Here is an 18,662-nt window from a genome sequence, read left to right as displayed (position 1 = left end):
CCCTGGTGATGGTTCTGCTCGAAACTTCTTTGGTTTTGGTGATGAGGAATGACGCCATTCCTTCCTCGCTCTCTTCATTTCCAGTTGGTGTAAGTGAACCCAAGTTTCGTGCCCAGTAATGATTGTTGCAAGGGAGCCATCACCTTCTTGTTCAAAGAACCAAAGAAGTTCTTCACAAGCATCAACACACCGTTCTCTCATTTCAGGAGTCAGCTGCCGTGGCACCCATCTTCCAGACAATTTGTGAAATTGGAGCACATCATGCACAATGTGGTGTGCTGACCCATGAATAATCTGTAAACATGCTGCGATGTCTTTCAGTGTCACAATTCGTTATGGCTGACCTGGACGAGGAGCATCTTCCACTGAAGTCATACCATTTGCGAACTTCCTATTCCATTCATAGACTTGTTTCTGTGACAAACATGCATCACTGTACCGAACCTTCATTCGTCGATGAATTTCAATAGGTTTCACACCTTCACTATGCAAAAACCGAATAACAGAACACTCTTCTTCCCTGGTGCAAGTCGCAAGTGGGGTGGCCATCTTTATACTGATACTGCGATGGTAAGTGTGCATCTGCAATATCTGCCACCTACAGGCCATTCTGCATGCTGTTTGTAGCACACTTACCAACTTAGAGGATAACGGCATGAAATTTTGATTTGTTGTTACAAATTTAAGGTTTTCATTTGACTCACCCTCGTATCTTACCAAAAGCATTCTGATTCTAACCATGCCATGTATGATGTGATCGAGAGAGGGGCAGTATGTCAGTCACACCTGTGTGTGAATGCCCTTCTCCCCTGAGCAGTTTTCCAGTCTCTGTATTAACAAATTCCACATAATGCTTAGCCAGGACTTACACCACTCTAAGAGTGACACAATGTTCACACTAATGTGAGGAATATTCTTAGCAATGAACATGTCATCTTCAGTTGAATAATTAAAGCTTTCTGTCCAAACTGGTACCTGACCCCCCACCCCCTACTGACATTTCTCTCCTGGATATTTTCACTAATTTGGAATGCTTGACTGTCACCAGTCTTCTAGTATAGATCTGACATTAACAAAGCTAACTTCAGCACATAAAAGTGCTACCTCTTTCTACACCCCTGTCAAATAAGCTCAGAGATTCAAGATAGGCCTCTCCTTTCCTAGCAGCGGTGATACCTATTTTCCATGGTTTAATATAACATTAATGTTGTGATTGTTAGAGATGGGATACAGCCTGTGGTGACCAAGATCAGGGCAGGAATAAGTTAGTGCCTTTTTTAAGTAAAAATTCTATCATTCACCTCAGAAGACTTAGAAAAATCATGAAAACCCAAATTCAAGATGGCTGGGTATGAATTTGAACTCTTCATTCGCCAAATAGGAATTCAGTGTCTTAACCATTGGTGCTTTATCATCTAATACACTGTATATGTGTCTCTCAAAAAATCTTGGCTATCTCACTACGTAATCACACAACAGATAACAATAAAAATCATTTTCTAAGTAATGGTGATTTAAACAACGACAATTAAAGACCCAAAAGTGAAATAGTAGTAGACATTGTCTCCTTGTTTAGGGTTCAGATACACTTCTGTGCTGTGATGCACAGATATTTAACACATTAATTGCATACATAAAGCAACAAACCGGATAGCCCTGCAAATTACAAGAAAATTAAACAACACCAGCAAGTAAAAGATGGTAAGGTTTTGGACACAAAGAAATCAGAATTACAATAAAAATCACAAGGAAATGCACAACTTCCTGACTTTCTGGAAATACACAACTTCCTGACTTTCTGGAAATACTGGAGCAATGTGGCCACTGTGTCAGTGTTACGTCCCTGCTTGTTCAGCAAATATCAGGCTCCACTAAGCTTTGTATTCACTGTTGATAGCTATTAATAAGAGGTCTTACATATCTCCGAATATTCATGACAGTTTGGAACTGAAAGCAGAGCAGTAAGTGGTATTTCAGTTGAGCCATTCAAGGAGGCTTCATTTTCCAACAGAAGCATCAGTCGTGTTACACTTTGTCATTCACAGTTTGGAACTCTGTAAAAGCTTTTCCCAATAGCTGCTTAACTTGTGCTTCCAGGAGAAAATGTAGATTCTAAAACAGCATAAATACTGTCTAAGATTGGTTTTTAAATATATGTTAAAGCTATAGTGGACTGTACATAGTTTTGAGTTACAACACACTAAAAATATGTACCTCTGATATGCTCTCAGTTAAACCATTCGACACACAAACTACAGGAACTAAATAGTTTAATGTCATTACTCACAGCATGATATGATTTGGTATTATCATTCAGTAATAAAATAATCAATAAATGCAACCTGCTTTATACAATCCAACAAAATTTTCTAAAAAGATGTCTTGTATATGATAATTTAACTACAGAAATATCACTAAAAAATTCATATATTTACAGCGGATGTAAAAGGTGACATCCATGGAAAAGGAATGTTGGTGAACATATCAGGAAAGCAATATCTGCAAGTGCAGAAATTAACTGCCAGTGCAGATGTGAAGGATGCTGTTCCTCAGATAATCAACAAGGATAAGAGCACAGAAGCTATCAGTAAGTAATGACTTGCTAATTGATGAATAATGTGAAATTAGTTTACTGCATGATGAGTGCAGTAATGAAAACTCAATCTCATTTGTATCAAGAGAAGAGATGTAGATATGCCAATAGGATCAGACCTTGTTTCACTATACATGTTTAAAAGTACAAAGCAAGATTAGAAATAGAAGGTTTAATATAGCAAGAGTCTCTTGGCAGGGAATTGTGAACTGGTATGAGCCTTTTTTAGTAAGGTAATGATTCCAGCCAAATATAGGAATCAGTAATATTGATACCATGTATTAGAAATCATTGGAAGTGGAGACAACAGTTTCAGTTGCACAGTCAGTTAAATAATTGAGAATATTGCAAAAGTGGACGATGTGTAAATCCAGAGCTTGGTTAATCACTTTGAGGAGTGGGTAGCATTGTATTGCCAGCAGTATCATGCATGCAAAGTTTAGCTCTAAATGCACCAGGTAAAATTTTTATTGACAGCTAATTGCTGAAAGTGTTCTGTGTGAGGATTGGGTATGTATCTGTCCTAGTATACTAAATGTCTATGCAGCCCCAAGGTTTTCCATCATTTTCACTGGGTTTCTTTAAAATAAAAATTTCGAAGAGACAGAGACACCGAAAAACTGGAGATACAGTCAGAAAAATTGGAAGGGCAATGAAAGCAATATTGTCTGGTGTAGGGAGAGTGTTAAGAGAATGAATCTCAATTCAACTGCAGAAAATGAGCAAGCATTCCAGACCATGACTGTACTGAGTGACATGCAGTAGCCAACATTAGTATTTTAACTTTTGATTGGTCAGTAATGCAACAACTGACAAAGGGGGCACAGGATATGTATTTGTGAATGAGCCAATGATTTTTCAAAATTACACCCTCTTTATCATGTTTTTTGTGCCCTTTTGACCTTGAATCTGCATGGACAGCTTTTACTTGATGCCAGCAGCTTCACTGATGCAGGAACATGCATACTGAGTGCTGCAAGATGAGTGCTTTTGCATCATACTTCTGTGGGCTCTTGACACCATTTTCCCCAATAAAAATAAAAATGAGTTAGGAAAGTGGCTCATTTAAACAAAATATGAGGGGGGGGGGGGGGGGGGGTGAAAAAATTTCTAGCCTAACAAACAAATTAAGAATGACAGAAATGTCGTAATACCAATTTATTTTTCCATATAATACCTGTGTACACTAATACACTAGTGGGCATGCTCAGATAACTTCTGCAAACCATTCAAATAAAAGGTCTTCGATTTCGAGTCCAACCCAGCATTCACAGCATCAATCACTGCATAATCATTGTCAAATCGCCGTCCTTTGAGGATTTATATAGATGTGGGAAAAGAAAAAAGTCTGATTGAGCCAAATCTGAAGAATATGGTGGATGATGTAATAATCTGAATCCGCGGTTATGCAGAGTTTCCAGTGCTGCGAGGGCTTTGTGCGCCGGTGCATTGTCGTGATGCAAAAGAACGCCATGCGCCAATTTCACACGCCACTTTTCCTTTATCTCGTCTCTCAGATGGTGCAGGAGGGTGCAATAGTATGATGCATTGATAGTTATGCCCTTTTGCCAGTAATTCACCATAATTACCACTTCTGCATCCCACAAGACCGATGACATCACCTTACTGGCTGATTTTTGAACCCGGAATCTTTTTGGGGTAGGGGATGAAGGATGTTTCCATTGTTGCGACTGTTTTTTAGTCTCAGGCTCAAAGTGGTGAACCCATGTTTCGTCCATTGTCACATATCTTGCAAGAGAGTCGTCTTCACCCACTTCAAATTGGCGAATGATTTCTTCACAACACTGCACACTGATCTGATCTGATCTGCATTCAAGTCTTTCGAGATCCACAAAGATGAAACTTTCCGCATTCCCAAAATATCTACAACAATGTCATGAGCATGCCCATGGGAGATTCCAAATGTGGTTTCAATGTGCTGCAATGTCGTTTGACGATCCTACAAAATTGTGAATTGCAGTTGTTGTTGTTTCATCAGTGGCAATGGCGACGGGCCTTCTGCTCCTTGGCGCATCTTCCATACTCATTGTCCCATGTTTGAAGTCAGACACTGTTTTTTGCTGTTCCATAAGATGGAGCACTGTCCTCAAGTGTATTCCACATGTCCTCAACAATTTCCTTGGGTATCATTCCCTTCAACTGAAGATATTCAATCGCAGCACAGTTCTTGATTCTCTCAGTGTTTGTCATTTTTTTACACTACGGTATACAATGCATCCTAGTGGCAAAAATAACAAAGCTGGAGCCGCTAAATTTGACTTGCATATCCACAAAGAGTCGCCATAAAAGTAGGTGGTGGTGTTTGTGCTAGGCATTACAGAAACTATCGTGGACTAGAAACTTTTCGACCACCCTTCATAATGGTACTATACTAATTAAGTTTGAGTGGCATAAAGTGCTTTGACTTACTTAGCACAAAGAAGCTAAAAGTGGCCATACAAAACAAAATAAGGACACCTACTCATAGAAAAGATTTGCTCATTTCTGGAAGTTTTTGGATGAGGTACTTTGGTTTAGCCAACATATTCCACTTATTTAATGAATCACATTGTGAAACATAACTGTAAGCATCTACTTTTCAACTCAGTCACCAATAGATTTGTGCTACTCCTAGGTTACTTGCTCTTTTGCCACTGTGTCTGGTCAACAGACTGTCATGACATTCTCTTAATTCTTGTTCTCATAGGCTCTCAGGCACAATGATTAGGTTTCCTTTAATAGTGTTCTTGTTAAGTATTTCATCAGCAAATTTGAATTTACAGTCTTGTTCCCAGAATTGCCACTACATGTTGTTCTCTTGCACATTCATTAATTCCGCTCCCTGCCGGCTGTGTAACATATTATGACTTTCTGGCCCCCATGAGCCATGAACTATAGACCTCGCCAAATGGGATGGTTTGCAAACCTCAACAGTATAGATAGCCATACCACAGATGCAACCACAGTGGTATAGTATCTGTGGAGAGGCCAGATCAACACGATTCTTGAAAAGGGGCAGCTGTCTTTTCAGTAGTTGCAGGGGCTATCGAGGGCAATTAGCTCTACTGTACTGTTTAATGATAATGACATCCTCTTGGGTAAAATATTCTGGAAGTAAAATGGTACTCCATTCAGACCTCCAGGTGGAGACTACTTGAGAGGATGTCATCATTAGGAAAAACAAAATTGGCATTTTGTGGATCAGAGCATGGAATTTTAGTTCTCTGAATCAGGTAGGAAGGTTAGAGAATTTACGAAGGGAAATGGTTAGGTTGAAGCTAGGTTCGGTGGGATTTAGTTAAATGTGGTGGCAGGATGAACAAGACTTCTGGTCAGGTTGGTTCATGCTTATCAACACAAAATCAAATAGGAGTAATGCAGGAATGGGCCTAATAATGACTAAAAAATACGAATGCCGTTAAGCTACTATGAACAACACAATGAATGCAATATCATAACAAAGATAAAACATGAAGCAAACACCCACAGCAGTAGTGCAGGTTTATATGCCCGTTAACTCTGCAGATGATGAAGTGTCTGAAAGAATGTTTGATGACATAAAATAAATTATTCAGATAGTTAATGGTTATAAAAATTAAATTGTGGTGCTGACTGTAATTTAGTAATAGGAAAAGGAGGAGAAGGAAAAGGAGGCAAAGGACAAGTAATAGGAGAATATGGACTGGGGGAAAGGCATGAAAGAGGAAGTTGCCTGGCAAAATTATGTAGATGGCATAATTTAATCATTACTAACGTTTGGTTTAAGAATGACGAAAGAAGAATGTATACGTGGAAGAGAACTGGAGACACTGAAAGGTTTCAGATTGATTAGGGAATGGTAAGACATAGATTTTGAGGACATTTCCAGTTGCCAATTTGGATTCTGAGTGTAGTTTGTTAGTTGTGCAGTGACTGACTGAAAGGGGGAAAGGAATACAATAGAAGGCTAATGGTTAGCCTTGAGAGATGTTATAGTGAAAGCAGCAGATGGTCAATAGGTAAAAAGACAAGGCCTGGTAGGAATCCCTGGATAACACAGAAGATACTGAATGTGAGTAGAGGAAGAAGAAAATATAAAAGTTCATGAATGAAGCTGGCAAAGGGGAATACAAATGCCTAGAAAATGAGCTTGACAGGTTGCAAAATTGCTAAGCAAGAGTGCCTACAGGAGAAATGCAAGGCTGTCAAAGCATGCATAACTTAGATAGATCCTGCCAAAAGAAAACTTAAAAGAGGATTTTGGGGAAAATAGGAGCAGCTGGATGAATATCAACAGCTCAGTTGGTAAGCCAGTACTAAGCAAAGAAGGGGAGCTGACAGTTGGAAGCAGTATACAGAGGATCTATATAAGGAAAACAAACTTGAAGACAATATTATAAAAAGAGAAGAGGAAGTATGAGAAGAGAGATATGATAGAATGAGAAGAATCTGACAGAGCACTGAATGACCTGAGTGGAAACAATGTTAATGGAGTAAATGGTTCCTTCAGACTTGTAGATATCTTTGGTGCCTGGTATGTGAGATATATGAGACAGGTGAAATGCCCTTGGGATTCAGGAATAATGTAATAATTCTACTTCCAAAGAAGGCAGATTCTGACAGATGTGAATACTACCAAACCACCAGTTTAATAACTAAATCATGGTTGCAAAATATTGACACAAAGTATTTACAGAAGAATGAAAAAAACTGGTAGAAGCCAACCTCAGGGGAGATCTGTTTGGCTTCCAGAAAAATGTAGGAATGTGCGAGGCAATATGGAACGCTTGACTTATCCTAGAAAGGATGAAGAAAGGCAAACCTACATTTGTACCATTTGTAGATGCTGACTGGAATACATTTTGAAGGTAGCAAGCATAAAACACATTGAACAAAAGCAAATTTACAACTTGCGTAGAAACAAAGCTGCAATTATACAAGTCAAATGACAGGAAATGGAAGCCATAGTTGAGAAGAGACAGGACTGTTGTCTATCCCTGATGTTATTCAGTATGTACACTGAAAAAGCTGTGAAGGAAACCATGGAGAAATTTGGTATTGGATTAAAGTTCTGGGGGAAGAAATAATACTTTAAGATTTGCTGATGACTTTTTAATTCTCTCTGAGTTGACATAAGACTTGGAAGAGCAGTTGAATGGAATGTGTAGCATCCTGAAAAGAGATTATCAGATGTAAATTAATAAAAGCAAAACAGGTAATGGAATGTAGCCAAATTAAATCAGGTGATACCGAGGGAATTATTTTAGGAAATGAGACACTAAAAGTAGTAGATGAGCTTAACTACATTGTCTGATAAAGAAAGTGAAGCACCCAGAAAAACATGGCCAGGTATCAATGCAATTTCATACATGTACAAACCTTTGGTGGGTATGTAAATGACATGTAGCATGGCCATCAGAGTGCATTAGTGTTATTCTTGTTTAGTGTTGCTACCAGGCCTAGTAGATTATCTGACGGGTGTGAACAGCATCAGATGATGAGTGACGAATGTGAGGAACATGGAGATGCCTTGTATTCCTGTGACACAGCAGTATCAGCACTTGACACAGTTTGAAAGGGCCTTATTGTGGGTCTTCATTTGGCTGGCTGGTTGAATAGTGCTGTATCCAGATCTATGGGGCATTTGAGTGTGACGGTGGCCTGATGTTGGGCTGCATGGGAACCTGAGCACATGCATACTTGCACTCAAGGTTCTGCAACATTCTGTCATCCCAAACCACCGGTGAAGACTAACAGTGTCTGGACTAAGGAATACCATCCCCCACCTTTAACATCACAACACAAACATGTGCATCTGGAATGGTACTGTGAGTGGGAAACATGGAATGTGGATGAATGGTACCACATGGTGTTCAGTGATGACATGCAGTTCTGCACTATCCTGGATGACTATTATTGGTGAGTACAGTGTGACATGAGGTGATCAGAGGTTAGTTCCATTCTTCCAATGTTTTGGAGAGCGCAACCATGTTACTCTTTGTGTCAAGGTATGGGGATCCATGATGTATAACTTCACATCAGAGCTGGTAGAGATTGAGAGAACTCTGATGGCATGTCATGGACATCCTGGGTACTCATATGTTACCACTAATATGACATTATTGTGGTGCCATATTTCAACAGTGCAATGCTCTTCCACTTATGGCATGTGTCTCTATGAACTTTCTGCATGATGATGAGGTACTCCCATAGCCAACAAGATACCCAGATCTGTTCCTGATAACACTTGTGTGGGACCAGTTCGGATGTCAATTCCATCCCAGCACCAGTAGCCAGGATAGCAAGGACCAGTTACAACACCTGTGGGCCAGCTTATCACAGGAGAGGTCATGATGAATTTATGACACTTTTTCCTCCTGAATCAGAACATGCTTCCAGGCCATATGGGATGCAAATTCATACTGGTAAGTGAGATTATACTGCCTAGTACTCTGTAAATTTGAGTTAATTTAGTAATCACTGAAATAATGTCACATACCCTCTCAGCCATGATATTTCATTATGTTTCCTCATTCCCTTGTGGAAGCTTCACCTCTTTTGTCAGGCAGTATATTTGGGCAGCAAAGTAACTGATGATGGCCAAAGTAGAGAGGGTATAAAATGCAGATTGGGATTACAAGAAAAGTATTTCTGAAAAAGAGGAATTTTTTACCATCTAATATAAATTTAAGTGTTAGGAAATCTTTTCTGAAAGTATTTGTCCACATTGTAGCCTTGTATGAAAATGAAACATGGATGATAAGCAGTTCTGACAAGAAGCGAACAGAAGCTCTTGATGTGTGGCAGTGTAGATTAAATGGGTAGATCAGATAATAAATGAGGTGATACTGAATTGAATTGGGAAGAAAGGAAATTTACAGCACAATTTGACTAAAAGAAGGGACTGATTCTTAGGATGCATCCTGTAAATTTGGTAATGGAAGTAAGTACAGGGCACAAGATTTGTAGTGAGAGACTAAGGTGTGACTACAGTATGTTAGGTTGTGGTATTTACGCAGAGGTGAAGATTCTTGTGCAGAATAGACTAGCATGGGGAGGGAGTTACATCAAGACAGTTTCCAGACATAAGGCCACAACAACAACTACCTTGATTTACCTTCTTAGTCCATAAACATTGTTGTGTAGCTTTCTGGGTCAATGAACAACTTAAAACAGGTACTCATTTAAATGCAAAGCCCATCTAGCTAATCTGCTACTGGTGTCATTTAGGTTTAGCTACTGCTTCAGTCCTGCAAGATCTGTAACTACAGTGTATTCTCAGCTGACTAAGAAACATCATTTCTAGTTTATGTGATAAACAAATGCATGTAGTTCCTTTCCTGCTGTAAGTAATTGCATTTGGCTCTGTTTATAAGTGAGAAACAAATGAAATTGGATGCTTCTCGCTGTTGACATCCTGTGGTAAGACTGCCCCAACTGCAAAATTACTGGGGTCAATAGCCAGGGTGAAGGGATTCATGGAACCTGGATAAGCTAATGTGGGAGCCATTGTCAGAGCTGTGTTCAGTATTTCCAATGTGGTGAGCACTTGGATCTCGAAGTAACAGTGTGCAAGGCCTCGGAATGCACGTAGTTCGTATTCATTCGTTAGTTCTGGATATTTCTTCATGGCCTCTACCAGTTTTGAATCTGGTGGGACTTTCTCTCTGGTTATCCTCTGTCCTAATATTATTTCAACAAGGGACAGGGTAAGGTTTGCACTGCACAGTCTGTCAAATACTGCCTATAATCTTTCAGCATACATTTCCTCATCTTGGCTGAGAATAATAACATCATCAGCCAGACATTGTGTGGGCATCCTTCAGTCCCTGAAATGTTGCTGGTGCATTCTGAAGACTAAAAGAAAGAAGCTTACAACCTGTAGGTGTAATAAATGATGTTTTAGCTCTGTGTTTTGGATGTAAAGTCAGCTTATTGCAGCCAATAGTTAAATCAGAAAACAGAATGTTTTGGACAAGCAAAGATAAGGCAAGGAGTGTACCAGATTTGGCAATGGATGAATATTCAACACACAGCTCTTCAACAAAATGATACATGGAGATTCAAACCCAACGAGATGAAGCTAGGCTACATTAATACAATATTTAAGAAAGCGGATCGCAAAATTTGTTCAAACTACCGAGGAATTTGTGTTACAAACACATTAATGAGAATTTTTGTGAAAATAATTAAAAACAAACTGGAAAAAAATTTTAGAACCCAAGAAAAAAAATGTGGATTCACAGCTGGGAGATCATGTGTAGATCATATTTTCACATTACGACAGATTTTGGGGAAACATAGGGAAAAATCAAAAAATATAGGATTAATTTTCATAGATCTAGAAAAAGCGTATGATGCTGTTCCAAGAAAATTACTTTGGAGAGCACTACATATGGCAAACATAAACCCTTCCTTGATTAAAATAATACAACAGATGTATAAAGATAACATTTGCCAACTGAAAGTTGGTAATAAACTTTCACTGAAATTTAGAACAAGCAAAGGCTTTTTACAGGTCTGTCCCATGTCACCATCATTATTTAAAATCTATATAGATATTAGCCTTAGAACATGGTCTCATAAATGTAACAGTATGGGATTAGATATAAGAGATGGAGTTTATCTACATCATTTATTGTTTGCTGATGATCAAGTAGTCGTAGCACAAGATGGGGAGGATGCTAACTATATGTGCAATCAACTAGCAGTAGCATACAAAACTTGGGGTTTGAAGATTAATTACCAAACAACAGAATACTTGACTAATGATTCAGATGAGCTATACATTGAGGGAAAGAAAATAAAAAAGATAAACACTTTCTGTTATTTGGGATCCATTTTAGAAATCGAGAGAAAATCAGAGTCAGAAATCAATAAAAGAATTAATAGCGGCCAGAGGGTCATTGGGATGCTTAACTCAGTCTTATGGAGCAGGAATGTAATGAGCAGAACTAAAAAATTAATATACAAATCCATATTAGAGAGTGTGGTTCTGTTTGGAACGGAGACCTGGACAATTAACATGAAGCACATTAAAAAATTACAAGCTCTAGAGATGGACTTCTGGAGATCGGCAAGAATCTCCGGGAAAGAAAAGATAAGGAACACTGAAATAATAAGGAGAATGGAAATGAAAAAAAGAATATATGACGTAATGAATAGGAAGAAATTACAGTGGTATGGGCATGTACCATCAATGGAGAAAACCAGAATACCAAAATTGATACTGGTGTGGGAACCGGAGGGGAGAAGAAAAAGACGACGACCCTTGACCACCTGGCTCGAAAATTTACAGCACACAATGAGGAGAATGGGTACAGAGGAAGAGGACACACAAGATCGAAACACCTGGAGGAATATTTTGGAAATATAGTCTAAGAACGTTTATTGTTTGTATTGTAATTTCCAAGTAAATTATTATGTTGGAGATAAGCCTCTGTAATGAGGAAAAGCTCAAAATAATAAATAATAATAAAAATGAATATTCAGTAACATTACAGTATTCAGCTACCTATAATAAACACAAAACCTATACTTTTGTTCTCCTGTACGTGGTTTTTCCTGGGAATTACTATGCGTGATACTCAGGTTTCATTTGATGGTTCTCTAGGCTCACTGAACCCAACTTCCAACTGTTCATTAGTCATCTCTTTGCTTAAGGCTTGTTGACTATATCAAATTCTGTATTGTCATTGAGCCATGGTTACTGCTCGCTCCTCCTATATGTATTGTGTGTTTACTATGGATGTTGTTGGAAGAATATCCCATTTCCGGAAAATATTAGAGAAGCTAAGTAGCACTGGGGAAATTATTTTCTGGTCCTCCAGTGAAACGTGATTTAATATAGTAAGCAGCTGCTGTTATATTGATATGAGTGCTTGGTCTGTTCATCTCCCCATACTGTGTTCAGGAGGACAATAATTTGCTACCTGCATGTCCTGTTCCTTGGTAGATAATTCAGTCAAGTCTTGCGAGTCTATACTGCCTTATAAGAAAGTGACGTGTTCTGAAGAAACAAAATTAAACTTCATGGTTTGAGAGGACATGTGATGTTATTTCAGTAATTACAACATCAAGTCAAATTTACAGAGAACTAGACAGTGTGAGCCTGCTTGTGAGTATAGTGTTGCAGCACATCTGACCTGGATGCATGGACTGATTGAGTTGGAAGGGTATCATAAAGACATTACATCCTACTTTGAAGCAAACTGGCTCCCAATCATTGTAAATGGTTCTTGATATTCTGGATATGGCACTGAGACAGAGTTTATATCTGAGCTGGTCCCACATATGTTCTATCGGCGACAGATCTGGGAATCTTGCTGGCCTTGAGGTACAGCAACATGTCCCAAGGACAGTGATACAGATGTGTGCCCTGGATGAACAAGTATTGTCCTGCTGAAAAATGGCACGTGAGGTAACACATGGGGATGCAAGATGTTTGTGATATACCATTGTGCTGTCAGAGTACCAGCTGTAATCTAAAATCATAACCAGTGGCTCCCTAAACCATGACACTAAGAATAACATGGCTGGGCCTCTCTAAAACATTGGAGAAATGGGACTGCTCTTCAGGTCACTGCCATACTCACCAATGATGGTCACTGAGGGTAGTGCAGTGCTTCTTGGTCTCAGTCCCACTCCAAACAGTGCCATTAGATTTGTTGCATTAATGACAGCCTACAAATGGGTCAGTAATTCCCTAGCCTGGCTGCTGTCAGTCTCTGACCAGTGATATGGGATGACACAGAATGTTGCAAGGAATCCGTCACTTGTTCTAGGATAGCAGTCACGGCTGTGAAGAGGTTACAATATGCATGGTGCATAGTACAGCAATCCTTCATTGCAGCAGTCTGAAGTGGTCAACCGAAACCTTGATAATGAGTCTGTCTGCCCTAACATTGCCATGCAATCTATTATCAGGCCACTGTCACACATACAGGCCCCAAAAAACTGGATATTGCACTATTTGACCAGCTGGCCATACAGAGACCCACAATGTGGATCCTTTCAAATTGTGTCAGATGCTGATACCGCTGCCTCACAGGAGTATGCAGAATTTGCATGGCCTTCACATTGACCTCTCATAATCTGACACTGTTCCCTTCCTTTATATACACCATCAGGACTGGTAGCAACACTAAACATGAAAAGCACTAATGCACTTTGGTAGCTCTCACAGAGAATTGCAACTCTGATCATTTATATGTATGCCATTGTTATGTAAGTGTACGATATTACATTGACATCCGACCATGTCTTCTGGATGCTTCACATTTTTGATCAGGCAGCGTATGTATGACTGCTGCAACAATAGTTCTCACACTAGTTCTGCTTCTGCATTACCGTTATTAGCAATGCTTACTGGAACAAGAAATGCTGCACTTGGCTCTTCTTCAATGATGCTGACAGCGTTTTTCCTGTTCCTAGGGGAATGCACTCACATTTAGTCAAAAGTACATTGACTTGGAATGGTGTAATTGCATTGCTATTTGGTTTGCACATTACCTGATAGACAATAACATTGCTTTGAATGTTACTTTCAGAGTTTCCATTGCAGCCATAATAATTATTATCAAATTGGGTTTCTCTTTCTGTTACACTGACCTGAGTGTGGGTAGCAACCAGAAAACTAGCCACAATATATCTTTATGCCATTTTCCTCTGCTCCTTACACTTGCATTTGTCACATATTTATCTTGGTCTGTCCCAAAGTCAATAACAACTTCTCCACAATGATGCACCCGATTGCCAATTAAGCCTGTAACTGTGCAGCTTGGCTGCTGCCAACTTTCTTCCTTGACTATATGGCACCACATCAAAGAAATTTGAGGCCCTGTGTTGACAGGGAGGTGGAGGTTTTGCACATGGTCAACTGAATGAATGAGTTGACATTTGGAACTGCCTCCAGTGGAGCAATGATCCATTTTGCAATCAATTTGAGGTCTCCATAGCTCATCAACAAATTGTACTCTCATTTCTATTTCTTCTTCAAATGTCTCACAAGAAGCCAATCTTACTGCTCAGCTGACTACAGCCTGCAGCCCAATACAAATTGTATCTTTTGCCCTTTGTCCAGCTTCAAACAATTTTGCCTCACTGTGCGAATTGTTCTTACTGAACTCATAGGTGTTAGCATTAATCTTCCTAATGTTACTCACAAAATGCTAAATGGATTTTTCACCCAAAATACATGTGCTGTTGAGTTATTCCCTGTAAAACCTTGCTGTGATTTTCCTCTTGTACTGTTGCACAAGTAACTGTTTAAATTCATTGTAAGTACTTGAGGAACTGCATGTGGTATCGTACACAATAAAACAGTGTATCATCTTGGATTCACAATTTTGCCAGAGTTATTTTGTCAAAGTTTCTCCATGATCCTAAACTTGCTGCATTCCCCAGTTTACTACAAACTCATGAACATTCATATGTGATCTTCTATGAAAAAACTGGAATCATAGGGATCAAAGAAAAATTCTTAACCAACCTTGAATCCATTGCACTTTCATTGATTATATACTGAGGGCTGCTGTTTACTCAACCCACATCTCTCCTTCTTCTGCATCTGAATTTAAGTGCTGAATTTCTGAACTCTAATAACAGTTTGTAAATCTGCACATTGTGTGCGTCTGTCATGACTGATTTTCCATTATTGCTATTTGCGAACATGCCCAGTAAAGCCAGTATCAGCAGCTGTTCTACCTTTAGTGCTGGGTCTCATTCCACTGCATTGCTGAAGAAAAGTGCTCAGGTGGAAGAACATAGTTTGCTTCAGCCCTGTGTACATTCTACATACAGATACCACACACGATCTTTCACAAAGGATACCAGTCACTGCTAGACCACATGGAAGACAATCGGTTACCTGCCCCTAAGGAACAGTGATGGGTAAAGGACCACTGAGGATCCCACACTGGACATAATTTGATAAGGAATTTATATCAGAACAAGCAGTGGTGGGGTGTGGGGTCGAGAATAATGAGTAAGTCATCAATGCCAATAGCCATATCACAGTCAATTGCACATGACTTTATTTTACCACAAGACATATATACATAAATACATACATCCACGCAAGCAGTAGAGGCCTAGCCAATGTACTGACTTAAACCCAGCATGAACATTACTGAAGGTGATGACAGCACAACAAACAACTTCAACTCTGCAAGGGCAGCTTTCATTCCCTGCCAATGGACTTGTGTGGAGTTGGCTGACACAGGAATGTATGAACTAAGTGCCACTAGATGAATTCTCTTGCACCCTTCTTCTGTAGGCTCTGACATACCATTCATTAATGACTGCTGAGTGCTGAATAAGATGTTTATTGTAAAATGTAAACTTTCACAGCTGAAACTGCAAAACCTATTCAATTTCTAGTATATTGTGCAGTGTTACCAATGATTCCTTTGAAAATTTTCAAGTTAATGCTTGAGACCACAGCATTGTAACTCATGAAATTATAGTAAGTTGTAAATTTTCACCCATTTTAAGTAACAACAGAGTACATGTGATTACATAAGAATCTAAGTGCAGCCTACAATAGCTGCTTTTTTGTATAAATGTGTTGAATTATTTGTTAATATTCATTATGGCTCTTTCTTCATGCGTGAATCTACAGAACATGAAGTGTAAATGAACTGAGCTACACGTTCTACCACAGTTTTTATGAATAAGTAATTACATTATTTACTACTGCGTTTCAATCTTATTTTCAGCAAATACTGCCAGCAACTTTATCAACGAGAACAAGAGACAAGTGTTTCAGATTATTAAACCCTTGGTTGATGACACTTTGGCTGCTGTGCTGACAGAATTTGCAAACAGCATACTGAGAACAATGACAATAGATGAGATTCTACCAGATTAAAGGAGAAAAAAATACTTATTTCATCACATCAACTTAATGAATGTAACTGTTATACTTCATTTGATTTCATGTACAAAGCTACATGCATGTGAACAGTTTTTAAAACATTATATTAATGGTGCTTCAAAACCCTATAGAAGGTACATTATTATCTTTAAAAATGTGATATGTATATTCATGTACCTTACAGTTAGCTGCCCATATAAATCATTAAATAAAAAAGCTCAGAGTGTCTTACGTAACAATTTTTTAGTTTAAATATATTGATGAATTGCAGTGTGTGTGTGTGTGTGTGTGTGTGTGTGTGTGTGTGTGTGTGTGTGTGTGTGTGTGTGTGTGTGTCTTACTGGGATAAAAACCACCTACCTAACATACTGTAGTTCAGGAGACACGTCATAAACAATGAGATGCTTGAAAAATTGCTAAATTTATTACTTCGGTGCTTTTAATTCTATTTGCAATAACGTTTGCAGACAGTATCTACATATGCTGCTAAACGCATCTACAAAATTATATCATGACATCACACATAGTTCACGAGATATGATGTCATGAACACTGAGATGCTTGAAAACTGCCACACTGTGCATGAAGTTTAAATTTATTACTTCTTTGCACTCTAGTCACAACATATTTTGCAAAAAATATCTACACATGCCACAGAATGTTCATATACAAATATATCACTGTATGACACACAGTTCAAGAGATATGATGTTTTGAACATTGAGATGCATGCAAATGCTGCATCATACATGAAGTTTTAATACATTTATTCTTTACTACTATGACATTCCTACGTCAGGCAGTGCTCTTGACAGCTTTCACCTGCTAAGTGCAAATGGCTGTAGGTGAAAACAGTAGCCATCTATAGACCTATGAAGAGGCATTGCTATAGAGTAGTTCACATTGTGAAACAGCTGTCCCCAGAATACAGAAATTGTCTAGGATCATCTAACACTGAGCCTACTGCAGGAGTACATATAAGGTTTCATTTCTAATAGAAAACTGGCAAAATGAGTACCTAGACAATGCAGTGCTGATCAAATAGTGATAGTATAAACTAGTTCCATTTGGCTTCCTTCCACTTTCTAAGTATTGTGTACTCTCTCGGGAATGAAACATAAAAACCACAGAAATCTGAGAAAAATACACACTGCTTCCTTACACAGGTACTCATAGATGTATCCAGCACTTCGCAAACCCAGGTGTTTCTGTGAACTCAGTTGTTCGCCAAGAATAACATGTTTGTAGCTTCAATCATTCATCTTGAGAGAAAAATATTATAAAAATACAACTAGTTCTGCAACCTCTGTGAAAAATAGTTTTGATGTAAGTTTTCATGTGCTTCCACAAAAGCACGAGTCATGCTTATAATTTCACTTCAAATAGCAGAAAGTGATAAATGAAGTTTTGGCATGGTCTCACCAAACTGTTATGAAAAGTAGGAAGGTAGGTTAGTGTTCATTACCCATTTACACTAAGTTTATTTGCACTAGATAGAAATAAGTAAGGAAATGAGCCATGGCTTCCTTTGAATGAAATATCTAAACATTCATCTGAAGTGATTTGTAAAACACTGAAGAACATGATTTAAAAATACTCCTCTGAGTGATGTGTTATGTCAACTCACTTAGTACTGCTTTTAAAATCAAATTGCAGAGAATATCACTGTATAAAGTGATTGTGCTACCTCTGTTTCACAAGGAAATTGTAAGAGTGGAAATAAAATGCTTTGTTAGGCATCATTTTGTACTAACTGTATGTTCATACCAATGTCAACAGTGCTGAGGAGTGCTACACTCTTCCAAAGCAGCTCAAAGAGTAGGAAGTGATAGTGGTATGCTTCAGGCCCCAGTTTAATGAGGTGACTCAATACAGCTACCAGGAATTTGAAGAACTAGATTTTTGCCATTAGCTGTACAAATTTATCGTTTATTTTCTACCAGTATAGATTGTAGTGACCATCTTCACATAAAGAAAAAAAAAGCAGTATACTGGATGGATATGCATTTTAAATTTCCACTGGATAATTTTACAACCATCAGAGTGATAAAATATTTACAGATCCATGTGCAAAAGGTCATGATTCAGATACTGGCACAAAACTGACTTCACTATGATTAAACAGAATGGTCTTTCCGTTTAAAATAATTTTTGGAAAATTTAAAAGCAAAGATGTCAAAATTAGGAGTGCAATCAGAAATCCACTAGCCAGAG

At 38.5% G+C, this 18,662-nt stretch overlaps 1 protein-coding gene across 1 annotated transcript in view; it reads left to right on the top strand.

Moving 5' to 3' along the window:
• Positions 1-16,611, top strand: part of LOC124777660 (circadian clock-controlled protein daywake-like) — a 60,630-nt gene extending 44,019 nt beyond the window's left edge. The window contains exons 5-6 of the mRNA XM_047253142.1: positions 2,438-2,587; positions 16,291-16,611. Coding sequence (XP_047109098.1) covers positions 2,438-2,587; positions 16,291-16,442 — 302 coding nt within the window. The 3' untranslated portion in view covers positions 16,443-16,611. The remainder of the gene's footprint in view (positions 1-2,437; positions 2,588-16,290) is intronic.
• The last annotated feature ends 2,051 nt before the right edge of the window (positions 16,612-18,662 follow it).

Source organism: Schistocerca piceifrons, chromosome 2 (genome assembly GCF_021461385.2).
Source record: "Schistocerca piceifrons isolate TAMUIC-IGC-003096 chromosome 2, iqSchPice1.1, whole genome shotgun sequence".
Lineage (NCBI taxonomy): Eukaryota > Metazoa > Arthropoda > Insecta > Orthoptera > Acrididae > Schistocerca > Schistocerca piceifrons.
Note: the sequence above shows the minus strand (reverse complement) of the source record. Positions and strands in the feature narration are given on the sequence as shown.